Below are 12,958 nucleotides of genomic sequence, written 5' to 3'. Positions count from 1 at the left end.
TTTGGGTCTCGCTCCCTGTTTGTGCCATCGATTAGTGTGACAATCAGTTTCAGCATGTTCCTCTACACTTGGTATAAACGGTTGAGATTTACTAGATTCATGGGACTCACCGGCTGTATGCTGAGGGGGTCCGTGACGACGGTCTGCTGAGTGTTCTGCCTGTTTTGGAAGTCCAGCAAGGAACTTTGTTTCAAGAACCGCAATCCTTTCTAGAAGTTTGCAGTAGTTCATGCAGCAAGTAGATTCAACAGGAGGCATTTTCTTTCTCTTCTGTTTGAATGTGGGCAGCTGTGTTTTCCCTTCTCCGGAATGTAAGCTGCTGGCAGTGGGAGGCAAAAATCTTCTTTTTCGTGGTATTATTCCAGTCCCAGAGAGTTTTTTGTTTTAGTGTTTGTGCCAAAAATATGTTGATCGAGCACTGTCCTGATCTGCTGAAGTAAAAATCTTAGAAAAATCAAAGAAAAGTACAGAAATAGGGAGCAAAGCGCAGAGCAGTAAGCAAGAACGTTGCTTTATGATTTCAGTGATGCAGGAAATGTAGAATCCAGTAATGAAAATGGAATTCACTGTATAATGCAGAATATCACAGAATTTGACAAAATTTGTATGAATAAATCAAAAGTAGAACTGTAATGTAATGATGTAACGATATGAAAATTTCTTATCACGATTACAGTGACCAAAGGTATCACGGCTATCAGTATTATCACGGTATTGTTAAAATGTGCTGTTCAAAAAGTGCTGACACATAAATCGTTTCATCAGGTTTTGTATTTAAAATCAACAAACAACAAATAAAATGACTTTTTGTTTGCATAAACACTAAAACAATAACATTACCAATTATGAAAAAGGGTTAAGTCAAAATGATAACTTAATAATAAATAATTATAAGTATTTTATCTCCTCTATAAATAATTCTAGATATATTATCTGAATTGTTTAAATGTGTTAGCCAAGCTTGTTTTTCATCAACTGGTCAAAATTTACAGCAGGGCATGCAAATCCGGTCTGTTTTTTGTCCAGACAAAAGCTGCACACAGACTGAATGGAGAAGAGTCTGGCTGCAGCTGGCGCTTGCACTCTCAGACGTGCATTCTCAGGCTTGCACTCTCAGACACTTGCACTTCCGCTAGCGACGTCACTTGCAGTCTTTATTATTTTTTATTTTGTTCTATTTATTGATTACTTTTTGTTTGAATCTCTCAACATTTTACAACAGTAGCCAGGTGGTGAAGACAAGAAAAAAGAAACTAAATTACGAAGTCACTTGCAATTGTATTTTATCTGCTCCATAAATAATTCTAGATAACTTATCTGAATTGTTTAAATGTGTAGAATCCATAAGCTTGTTTTTCATCAACTGGTCAAAATTTACAGCAGGGCATGCAAATCCGGTCTGTTTTTTGTCCAGACAAAAGCTGCACACAGACTGAATGGAGAAGAGTCTGGCTGCAGCTGGCGCTTGCACTCTCAGACGTGCATTCTCAGACTTGCACTCTCAGACACTTGCACTTCCGCTAGCGACGTCACTTGCAGTCTTTATTATTTTTTATTTTGTTCTATTTGTTGATTACTTTTTGTTTGAATCTCTCAACATTTTACAACAGTAGCCAGGTGGTGAAGACAAGAAAAATTACGTTTTTCTTTTAAATGTTAAGTTTTGAAATTTTGTTGTATGCATTTGTCATTTTTATTTAATCTCTTTATTTTTAAAATGTGTATAGGTAGTATTTATAAAGTTTTAGCTTTTAATTTTGGATCTGTTTTTAGTTGTTTTAATACTACAATTGATTGCTTCTTTTGTCCTCATTTGTAAGTCGCTTTGAATAAAAGCCTCTAATAAATGACTAAATAAATAAATAAAATAAATAATCATTTAATCACCACCACAGCGTCTTGTCTCCATTGGCAACACGCACGATTTATGTCGATTGCAAGTGACGTCGCAGGTATCGGAGAGTGCAAGTGACTAAGTCATTTAGTTTCTTTTTTCTTGTCTTCACCACCTGGCTACTGTTGTAAAATGTTGAGAGATTCAAACAAAAAGTAATCAATAAATAGAACAAAATAAAAAATAATAAAGACTGCAAGTGACGTCGCTAGCGGAAGTGCAAGTGTCTGAGAGTGCAGGCCTGAGAGTGCAAGCGCGAAGCTGCAGCCAGACCCTTTTGACTGAATGTGAATGTGAGTCTCTGTAAATCCACTCTGTGACAGCAGGTGGCGCTTATTGAACAGCAGAATTACAGCTACTGTACTACTGTGTTACTGTTTTCACAGAAAACAAAACTACTCTGCATGCTGTGCTGTTACTTAAATCTCTGCTTTATGCTGGATAGTATTTATTAATCATGAGTTGTTTAAATTGCGGCAATCGAATACGGTTTTAATGATAATTAAAATATGAAATTGTAATACTAACCGTGGGGAATTTTATCATGATTTATCATCAAACCAGCAATCGTTACATCCCTACTGTAATGTATAAGTCCTATAGGAAAATGACAGATGTGAGAATGCCACAGATATGTTTATGAATCGTATCAAGGTGTGAAGGCTTGGCTAATGAATATCAATCATTAGCAGTGTTGATGAATATTCATTAGCTCAGTATTTGCTGTACAGTGATGTCATTCCAAATCTGTTCTGATCAGAGGCCGAACAATCAGAAGAGCAGATCGTTAATGTTGGCTGGTTAGGGATGATTGAGCGTCTGTCGTCATGTGTTGACTGACGTTTGTTCAGTGCTGCTCTTGGCTGTTGTTAACAGCGTCTATTAAATGAGTTAAGCCAGCTGCTGGTGTTTATGTGCTGTGAGCCACAGCCCTTCACAAACCTGACGTTAATCTGTTTCCATTCTGTTATTCTCTTAAGTACTGTGTAGGAAAACAAGATTTCATCAAATTCTACATCACTGAGATGTTAAACATGATTTTACCTGTACAGTATGTTGCTCAATTAAACAGTCCAACATGAACACTATACAGACTACAACAGTTAACACAACATGTCTTCATGTTTCAGTGAGAGATGGAGACTGACTCGTGACTCTGTTTGTCACTAATATACAAGAGGAGAAATTCATTACTCAAGTGACGGTGTGTACACAGGGTTATATTGGATAGGGCTATCAAACAATTACATTTTTAATCTAATTAATTACATGATATGTAGATTTATTAATCTAATTAATCAAAAATTAATCACATATTTGAATGGGCTGAGAAAAGATAATTAGAACTCTTTTTTTCTGTTAAATGAGAAAATCCTTAAATAGACATTACAAAAAGTAGCTTTAGAAATGAATATTTTGCTTCAACATAGAATTTAATACACATAACATTTTAAGGCTTAAATGTGGCAATAATATTGATTGATGAATATTGAAATATGAAATAAAAAAAAAAAAATGAAATACTGTACCACTCTCAATATGAAACTAAAAGCTCCAGTAGGTGGCAGTAAGTCACTGTCTTAATGAGTGAATCATTTAGTCATTCACTCAACTGATTTGTTCAAACAGCTAATTCATTCCGAAACGAAGCAAGTGACTGTCTTTATGAATGAGTCAGTGAATCATTGACTAACTTGATTCGTTCAAAACCATGTATTCATTCAGTAACGAATCACCGCTGTGTGTTGATCAGAGACGCTCAGCAGTTCTGTTGTGGTTTTGATTGGAATTATTTTCATTTGTGAAACTGAACTAAAACAGACAAAATTGTGTCTAAAATGTAACAAAATATTAACGTATTGTTTACTGAACTGTAAAAAAAAAAATCAATGTCACATTTGCAGTGGTGTAGATATTGGGGAAACACCACTCTTGCTGGTGTGATATTACTAAACTATATCATATGATATAAATATAAGAGGGTGATTTTTTGCCCTCATATGTTGAATATTAGGCTCATATAACTGCATTAATAGACTCCATCACGCAGTCAGTCAGTCAGTCGTCCTGCATCATGATCATCAGACACTGCATCAGTGTAAGATGACGGACAGGGTGCTGCATTAAACACATTCATCATTTCAATGCATTATTTTTTTTCATAATTTGTATTGCATTTGTATTTTCTTCAGAACATCAACACTGAATGGAAATCAGAAGGCAAAATCTAGTTTGTACTGCTGTTGTTCTTCATCTCTGACCCTCCTATCTCTCTCTCTTTTTCTCTGTATGTGTAGTGTCCAGTTTAATACCGTACAGCCAGAGGATCTCACACACACACACACACACGCACGCACGCACAGGCACACCCAGACACACACACGCACGCACACACACACGCACACACAAGCACACACACACCTGTCTTCATCTCATCCTCACTCACCTTCAGAGTCTGTTCTGTTTTAGAAAGGGTCACCATCACACCTACAGTGAGCTCTACTCACACACACACACACATACACACATAAATCGTTCATGTAGTTTCCTCTCTAATCAATGCAGTCTGCTTGGATTTGCAAAACCCAAAATGAATATAGATTTGCTGTTCACTTGCACACTAAATTATGCAAAGCATAGTGTTTTATTTCCTGGTTCTTTGGTTGTTTGTGTGAGCGAGGAACACTGCGGCTCTGGTCTGACCGTATATCTGTAAACACACAGGCTCATTATCACACTCTTCACACTCACTGTGACATCTGAATCTCACCCTGATCCAAACCTGCAATCCACTCCGTTCTCTGAAATGTAATGCAACTCTATTAATACACACATGCACATACACACACAGATGTGAAGCTTTCGACACAACACAGTCAACACAGTTGATTTGAGTTTGACATTAGCATAATGCTACATTCATACTCATACAAAATGGCAAAATAACAGGTGACTTCACATGTTATTTTTGATTAAGCAGGAAGGCAAAATGGTTGGTTTGATAATATTGGGCCTTTTTCAAATTTATTAATATTATTATTATTATTATTATATTTTTTAATCCTGCTTAAAGGACCTTTTTTTTAAAAGGAGAACTAAAAAAATTATTTTGTAAATTCTTAAAAGAGAATTTACAGGTGTTTTGGCTTTCATAATTAAACTTTATTTATTTGGCTGCATTTATTTGATAAAAATACACTACAAACAGTAATATTGTGAAATATTATTACAGTTTAAAATAGTTGTTTTCTATGTGAATATCTGTTAAACTGTAATTTATTCCTGTGATGCGCAGCTGTATTTTCAGCATCATTACTGCAGTCTTCAGTGTCACGTGATCTTCAGAAATCATTCTAATATGCTGATGTGCTGCTCAACAAACATTTCTGATTATTATCAATGTTGAAAACAGTTGTGCTGCACAATATTTTTGTGGAAACTGTCATACATTTTATTTTTCAGATTCACAGATGAATAGAAAGTTCAAAAGAACAGCATTTATTTCAAATAGAAATCTACTATAACATTATAAATGTCTTTACTGTCACTTTTGATCAGTTTGCATCCCTGCTGAATAAATACATTTATTTAGTTAGTGTACTGTAGATTTGAAAGTGAAGTGACGTGACATGTGGCCAAGTATGGTGACCCATACTAGGAATTAGTGCTCTGCATTTAACCCATCCTAAGTGCACACACACAGCAGTGAACACACACACACACCGTGAACACACACCCGGAGCAGTGGGCAGCCATTTTTTGCTGCGGCGCCCGGGGAGCAGTTGGGGGTCCGGTGCCTTGCTCAAGGGCACCTCAGTCGTGGTATTGAAGGTGGGAGAGAGCGCTGTACATTCACTCCCCCCCACCTACAATCCCTGCCGGTACGAGACTCGAACCCACAACCTTTGGGTTACGAGTCCGACTCTCTAACCATTAGGCCACGACTTCCCCAATATTTAGTCTAACAATAGTGTGAGTTTTGGCCCTAATGTTGGTGTGTGGAGGAGCTTCATGCAGGGACGATGTGTTCAGATGCTGTCTAGTTAGGCAGCTCACTAGGGTTTGGAACGGAGCTGCTGTACTGTCGTTCCTTCAGTGCCACCCAGACATCCAGACAGAGAGGCTGATATGAAAGGACAAGAAACACGGTTCCTGTTCGCAGGTATGAGACGAGAACTCACGTCTTGGCACAGTGTATGTGGAGTGATGGCGTCTCTGCAGTGTGTTGTGGGGGATTCGAGGTTGAGTTTGGCACAATTAGTGGCCATTCATGCTGACACAGAGACAGAAGCTGCTTCACAACTACACAAACTAATGACACCACTGAGCAACCAACCACGTCACTAACAGAGAGCAGATATTCAACTGATTTTAGCTTGTTATTTTCACCTGAAGATCTTGATTCTTAACAATATCAGTATCTTCTCCTGTAATTGATACAGGATGACATAGAAAGATTTGAGAACACTAAACTGTGTGAATGAATCGCAGCAGCTCTGGCAGTTTTGTGTGCGGTATTCAGAGGCGGACAAAGTACTCAACTCCATTACTTGAGTGAAAGTACAGATACTGCTGGTCAAATATTACTCCATTACAAGTAAAAGTTGTAAAGACAGATTTTTACTTAAGTAAAAGTACAGAAGTACTTGCTTTTAAAAGTACTTAAGTACCAAAAGTCAATTTCCTTTTTTATGTCAATGCACTGCTTTATTGTTGTACATAGTACTTGCAATACTTCTGAAGCAACTTACGATACATTACACCTACTGTACAATATTTGTCTTTCAAATGTAGTGAAGTTAAAGTCATAAGTTCCCAGAAAAAATAATACTCAAGTAAAGTACAGATACTCAAAAAGTGTACTTAAGTACAATACTCAAGTAAACGTACTTAGTTACTGTCCGCCTCTGGTGGTATTTCAGCACAAAAATCGTGCATTTTATTCACTAACCATCTGAAATCTCGTTTAATGGCGCTAGCAGGCTAATACTCTGAAACAGCGCTGTGCCATTAGCATTAATAAAGTCACTGGCATTTTTTTCAACACAACACGTCTCATTTATTTTAGGCTCATTACAGATCGTGCCTTATTCACAGAACTCAGCACTATTTGCCTGCTGCAATTAATGGTGTGCTATTACTGTCAGGCGGTAAACAGAATTTTATGTAAAATAGATGTTTGTATACAGCAGTAATTTACCAAATGGCACGTCATGCGCATGAGATGAAGTCTAGAGCACATTCAACATTTCACTGAGGCCATCAGGTCTGAATGATGCTCTGGGCTCAGTAAAGTATGGCAGATTGTGGTAAACCGTGTTCGCATTTGTGCTCTTAACTGATTAGCGAAATTCCTTCATTACATCAGGTGGCAGAACAATGCAGAATGCAGTTTATCTGAGCTGTAGGCGGTCAAGTGGAGTCGATTTTTATTTCATTTTCTTGCCTGTTTCAGTTTCTCGTTTCTCCATGTAGTTAATAGGTTCTCACACCTGTTTTGATGTACCTTGATTACACTCCTCTGTCTGTGTAAGCCCTCAGTTTCCTGTGTTAGTCCAGTATCTTTTATGTGCTTCTGTCTCCTAATACAGGGAGTACTGTGCTTTATCACAAAAACAAACAACAAAACAACATGTAACACAGGCAGGGTCAGAAATGAACTTTTCAATTAAGGGGCGTTTGATTTTCTGAGGCATTTGGCATTTTCAAATGTTATAATTGCCTTATTAGATATATCTTTTTTTTGTCAAATATTATGTCAAATTTAATCAACCACTATACTATATTGTAACGAGGGAGGCGTCGTGACGGAGTAGGATCCACATGCAAGGCTTTATTATTAAGAGCGTGGTCAGAACAGGCAGGGTCCAGTAACAGCAAACAGTTATATCCAAAACAGAGGCAAAAGAGTAATCCACATAACAGGCAACGGTCAGGGCAGGCAGCAAACAATCAGAATCAAGGAAACAATCCAGAGTCAAAAACACTAAAGCAAGGCAAAAATAAGAAAGTCGGAACACGCGGGAAACTAGGAAAACATTCAAATCACCAGCGATCTGAGTGTGTGTGTGTGCCATTCTTATAGTGTGAGACTGATGAGGTGATGAAAGACAGCTGATTGCAATTGATGATGAGTCCGGGCAAAGGATTATGGGAAATGGAGTCTGGGGTGAGTGGTAAAGGGTACAGGATGGGGTGCCCTCTAGTAGAGCTCATGGGCTCTCCAGCTAGAGATCGTGACATATATACTGTTACAAATCAAATTTTCTTCAACAAAAGCCATCTTTATAATGCAAAGGTGGAACAGCACGCTGAAACTAGGAAACAAGGAAGGCTAAACATTCAATCACCAGCGATATGAGAGTGTGTGTGTGTGCCATTCTTATAGTGTGAGACTGATGAGGTGATGAAAGACAGCTGATTGCAATTGATGATGAGTCCGGGCAAAGGATTATGGGAAATGGAGTCTGGGGTGAGTGGTAAAGGGTACAGGATGGGGTGCCCTCTAGTAGAGCTCATGGGCTCTCCAGCTAGAGATCGTGACATATATACTGTTACAAATCAAATTTTCTTCAACAAAAGCCATCTTTATAATGCAAAGGTGGAACAGCATTTGTATCCAACATGCATTTATGTTTATTTGCACAGATTGTTTAATGCTACTCATGTACATGCATTTACACAAAAATTGCATAATATAGCCTATAAATGAAAAAAAAAACATCATTATAATTGCTCTTAATATTGTAATAATGTTGAGTAATAGAAAGCTTCATATGCTGTAGAATGGAAAAACAAAAAGCATGAAGCTGAAGCACCGAAGCTGCAAAATCTGTCTGTTACTTCCATCTTTTCTGCACTTTGTTGTTTATGATGATGAGAGCAGAATTCAGTCAGTGAGCACACACTACGCTCTCCACAGTGACGAATTAAAACACATTCGACATTGCAACTATAAGCTCAACAGAATCGTGTGAGATTGGTTTTAATGCTCAACGCTGCAAACCGCATGCAGACAGAAATCATCAAGCAGCGTGAGCACATCTACTGTAAATGTGATGCCGCAATCCACACGTTTCATTCGCTTAAACATTTCACTGTCATCATGACAGCTGTAACAGGTCTAGTTTAATTATGCTGGGGCATTTCTGCTCATTATTCCTGACCTTGGCTTTGGAAATGAGGGACACTTGCACTGATTTAATTGTGTATGCACCTTTTTCTCTTGTCTGTGTCTCTCAGGAGGTGCTCCAGACATCCCAGAAGATAAAGTGTTTGAAGGGCGGAGGATACGAGCTGCAAAAGTGAGTACTGTGTGGGAACATGAAACAAGAAGAAGCTGGCAAGATAGTGGAGTTTCTGTTATATACATTATTTTCCTCTCGGTACTGATGCGAGGGCTCCCTCTGGTGTGCAGCTCAAGTGTTACAAACCTAACAGATTTTCTTCTCTGTTATCCATTTCATTTATCTCAAAGGGAGATTTCCATCATTTCACATATCACAAACTCCTTCTCTAACAGTTTATCCCAGTAGTTTAATTCCAGTGAGAATCTAGTTGGGATTCAGACCTGTGTTTTTGTAGACAGAAGCTGTGAATTAATAGTTCGGTGTCAAACACACAAAACGGTAGTGATGGGAGAAACACACCTTGAATGAACTGAACCAACTGCTTCACAAAATGTCACTTCGAAGCGCTCAAAACACCACACACTGGTGACGCCTGCTGGTCAAAACTGTTTACATGTAACAAAAACTCAGACCAAAACATGCATAAAAACAGCTTTTACAAACCCATTGCAAATGTTTTTTTGAAACTATAACATATGTGAGCCTGCAGCACAAAAGCAGTGTTAAGTCGCTGGGGTATATTTGTAGCAATAGCCAACAATACATTGTATGGGTCAAAATTATACATTTTTCTTTTATGCCAAAAATCATTAGGATATTAAGTAAAGATCATGTTCCATGAAGATATTTTGTAAATTTCCTACCGTAAATATATCAAAACTTAATTTTTGATTAGTAATATGCATTGCTAAGAACTTCATTTGAACAACTTTAAATATGATTTTCTCAATATTTAGATTTTTTTGCACCCTCAGATTCCAGATTTTCAAATAGTTGTATCTCAGCCAAATATTGTCCTATCCTAACAAACCATACATCAATGGAAAGATTATTTATTCAGCTTTCAGATGATGCATAAATCTCAATTTTAAAAAATTGACCCTTATGACTGGTTTTGTGCTCCAGGGTCACATATTGCATGCAATTAACATCATCAAATACCATTAAATATGAAGTGCCTGTATAATATGTTATTTTATTAATTTGCAGTGCTTGTTTTGTTTGTTTTATGGAGGGCTTTTCTAAACAAGCCATTAAGAGACTATTAACCACTATTCTTCCTTTTACACAAATGTCTCATTACAATGTATACAAATTGATAAAACTGATCTGGGATCAGGTAAAAACCATATATAATGAAGACATAATGAAGCCTCGTTTACTGAAATTACATGATTTTGTCAGTTTTATACACACTCCAAACCACTGCTTCAAAACAAAAGGGTTGCCAAGGTTTCAAAGCCTCATGAAGCAGTGCTTCCCATCACTACAAAACAGGCAAAAATAATAATTTCACTTATTGCCATGTTATTCCATTGTGAATAGAGGTGAAGGAACAGATCTGGTTCACTGTCTGTAATGGATGGCTGGAGCTGGAGACTTGTCTAGTGATCGGTTGGATTAAATCAACATGCTCCTCCTGAGCGCCATTTAAGTAATGGTAAAAATAAGAACAAAAACTTGTCCTTGCATGTGTTTGCGTGTTGCTTGCATGTTCATCTCAGCGTGACAGTGGAGCTGTATTCCTGTGAGAGTGAAACAATGTGGTTTCCCACCATCTGTTTTTTTGACTGTGAAGTAAACAAGACTCATTTCAAATATTAATTAATTTGCTAAAGAAAGTTAAATGTCAACATCATCATTAAAACACTAAACCGATTTTTAAAAATGTAAAAAAAATAATAATAATAAATTAATTGTAGAATGTGCTTGTGTTGTGTGAATGTGTTTGTTTTAGTCATCAGATGGTGACAGACATGGAGAATAACCTCACAGTGAACACACATCCACTGGAGAGCACAGTACTGATGTGAGTATATGATCAATATCTCCATCACTTATACTGCAGATATCACATTGCCACGGGTGATTATCATTACCGGTGCTCCACTGTCATGGGGGATTATGGATATTACAGTGGACTAAATTTTTGCTATCACTTTATCATGGTATTCCTTCGTTAATTTGCAATTAGTTATTATAAGTAAATATAGCTATTATCAGTAATTTCTGTATTTTATTGTTATATGTGATTATAGGTATTTTATTATCAGTACCTCCTTATGGCTTCAAAATTCACAACAGTTGTGTTAAGATCTTCATGATGAACAAAATGTGTAAGAATTAGGGATGGAACAATTACCGGATTGATGATAAATCATGATAGAATTCCCCACGGTTAGTATTACCATTTCATATTTTAATTATCATTAAAACCGTATTAAATTATCATGATTTGAACAACTCAGGATAAATAAATGCTATCCAGCATAAAGCAGAGATTTAAGTAACAGCACAGCACACAGAGTAGCCTAGTTTCGTTTTGTGTGAAAACATGGCGGAAAGCTGTGAGGTTTTAAACGAGTGCTAAGAGTATTATACAAATGAATATATGAATGAATTAATTACTGTATATGAATGTACCTCTGAAGATTCTGACTGTCTTCAGAAAAGATTGGATGGCATTTTGTTTTCACCTTCGCTCCATGTAATAGCTAATAAACTAGTGTTCTTTACGGGAAACAGCTGTAATTCTGCTGCTGCATCAGCGCCACCTGCTGTCAGAGAGTGGATTTACAGAGACTCACATTCACATTCAGTCTGTGTGCAGTTTCTGTCTGGACAAAAACAGACCGGATTTACATGCCCTGCTGTCATTTATGACCGGTTGATGAAAAACAAGCTTATGTGGATTCTGCACATTTAAACAATTCAGATAACGTATCTAGAATTATTTATGAAGCATGATAAAATACATATAATCATTTATTAATCAATTATCATTTTGACTTAACCCTTTTCTATATTTAAAGGCTGAAATGTGAGGTTTACCATTTTATGAAACCTTTTCAAAGCTGTATTTGAACATACATACATATTTCATACATACATACATATTTCATACATTTCATACTGTTGTCAGTCATGTTGTAATTTAAAATCCGGACATCATTGGTAATGTTATTGTTTTAGTGTTTATGCAAACAAAAAGTCATTTTATTTGTTCTTTGTTGTTTTTAAATATAAAACTTGGTAAAACGGAATAATTTCCAACACATTTGAACAATACGGTGATAATACTCATAACCGTTATAATTTTGTTCACTATAATAGTGATAAGACATTTTCATTCCGTTACATCACTACACTGTAAAACAGAGTGTTAGCAAATAAATCGTATCTTTGCTCGTGTTATCCATCAGCATCCAGCATGACTGGCGAGACTTCCTGCAGACACAGGATATCCTGGAGAAGAGAAGCCCCTCTCTCTGTCCTCAGACAAGATGAGCACGTCCATCAGCATGACCACCCTATCAGACGGCAGCACCCCCGTAAGCCCCGCCCTCTTTCCTCTTCCACAGGCTGATGGTGTAGATGCAGGAGTTTGAGGTGTTTGTCAGGTTTAGGTCAGTTTGGTCTGAAGGTCATGACGTTGTGGAGCATCAAATGTATTTGGTAATGCTTGTTTTCAGACATGTTCCCTGGTAGTAATTAAGGTATTATTTGACATACCTTTGACACACCTATTATATTATGTATTATATATTATGTAAATAAGGATATGGGGCAGTTGTTCTTCTGTGCTGAGAAGATTGTGACTGTTTTGTTGTTTGATGAAATCTTATGGAATCTGGATATCTCACACTCAGTTGAATATCTCATATGTGACCAGAAGAGGGATCTGTTATTTAGGCGTTAGTGTACAGTACAGGTT

At 37.1% G+C, this 12,958-nt stretch overlaps 1 protein-coding gene and 1 long non-coding RNA gene across 2 annotated transcripts in view; both read left to right on the top strand.

The window, feature by feature from the left end:
* Positions 1–9,134: 9,134 nt before the first annotated feature.
* Positions 9,135–12,509, top strand: LOC107703020 (uncharacterized). The gene is made up of 3 exons (XR_001635810.1): positions 9,135–9,198; positions 10,982–11,053; positions 12,447–12,509. It is a non-coding gene; the product is annotated as an uncharacterized LOC107703020 (long non-coding RNA).
* Positions 12,510–12,514: 5 nt separating this feature from the next.
* Positions 12,515–12,958, top strand: part of LOC107703018 (schwannomin-interacting protein 1-like) — a 133,498-nt gene continuing 133,054 nt past the window's right edge. Inside the window, exon 1 of the mRNA XM_016505508.1 lies at positions 12,515–12,575. Within this exon, the coding sequence (XP_016360994.1) occupies positions 12,528–12,575 (48 nt within the window). The 5' untranslated portion in view covers positions 12,515–12,527. The remainder of the gene's footprint in view (positions 12,576–12,958) is intronic.

This window comes from Sinocyclocheilus anshuiensis, unplaced genomic scaffold, assembly GCF_001515605.1.
Source record: "Sinocyclocheilus anshuiensis isolate Anshui unplaced genomic scaffold, SAMN03320099.WGS_v1.1 scaffold482, whole genome shotgun sequence".
In the NCBI taxonomy this organism is placed as follows: Eukaryota; Metazoa; Chordata; class Actinopteri; order Cypriniformes; family Cyprinidae; genus Sinocyclocheilus; species Sinocyclocheilus anshuiensis.
The sequence above is the reverse complement of the archived record's forward strand: the minus strand, read 5'-3'. Positions and strand labels throughout refer to the sequence as shown.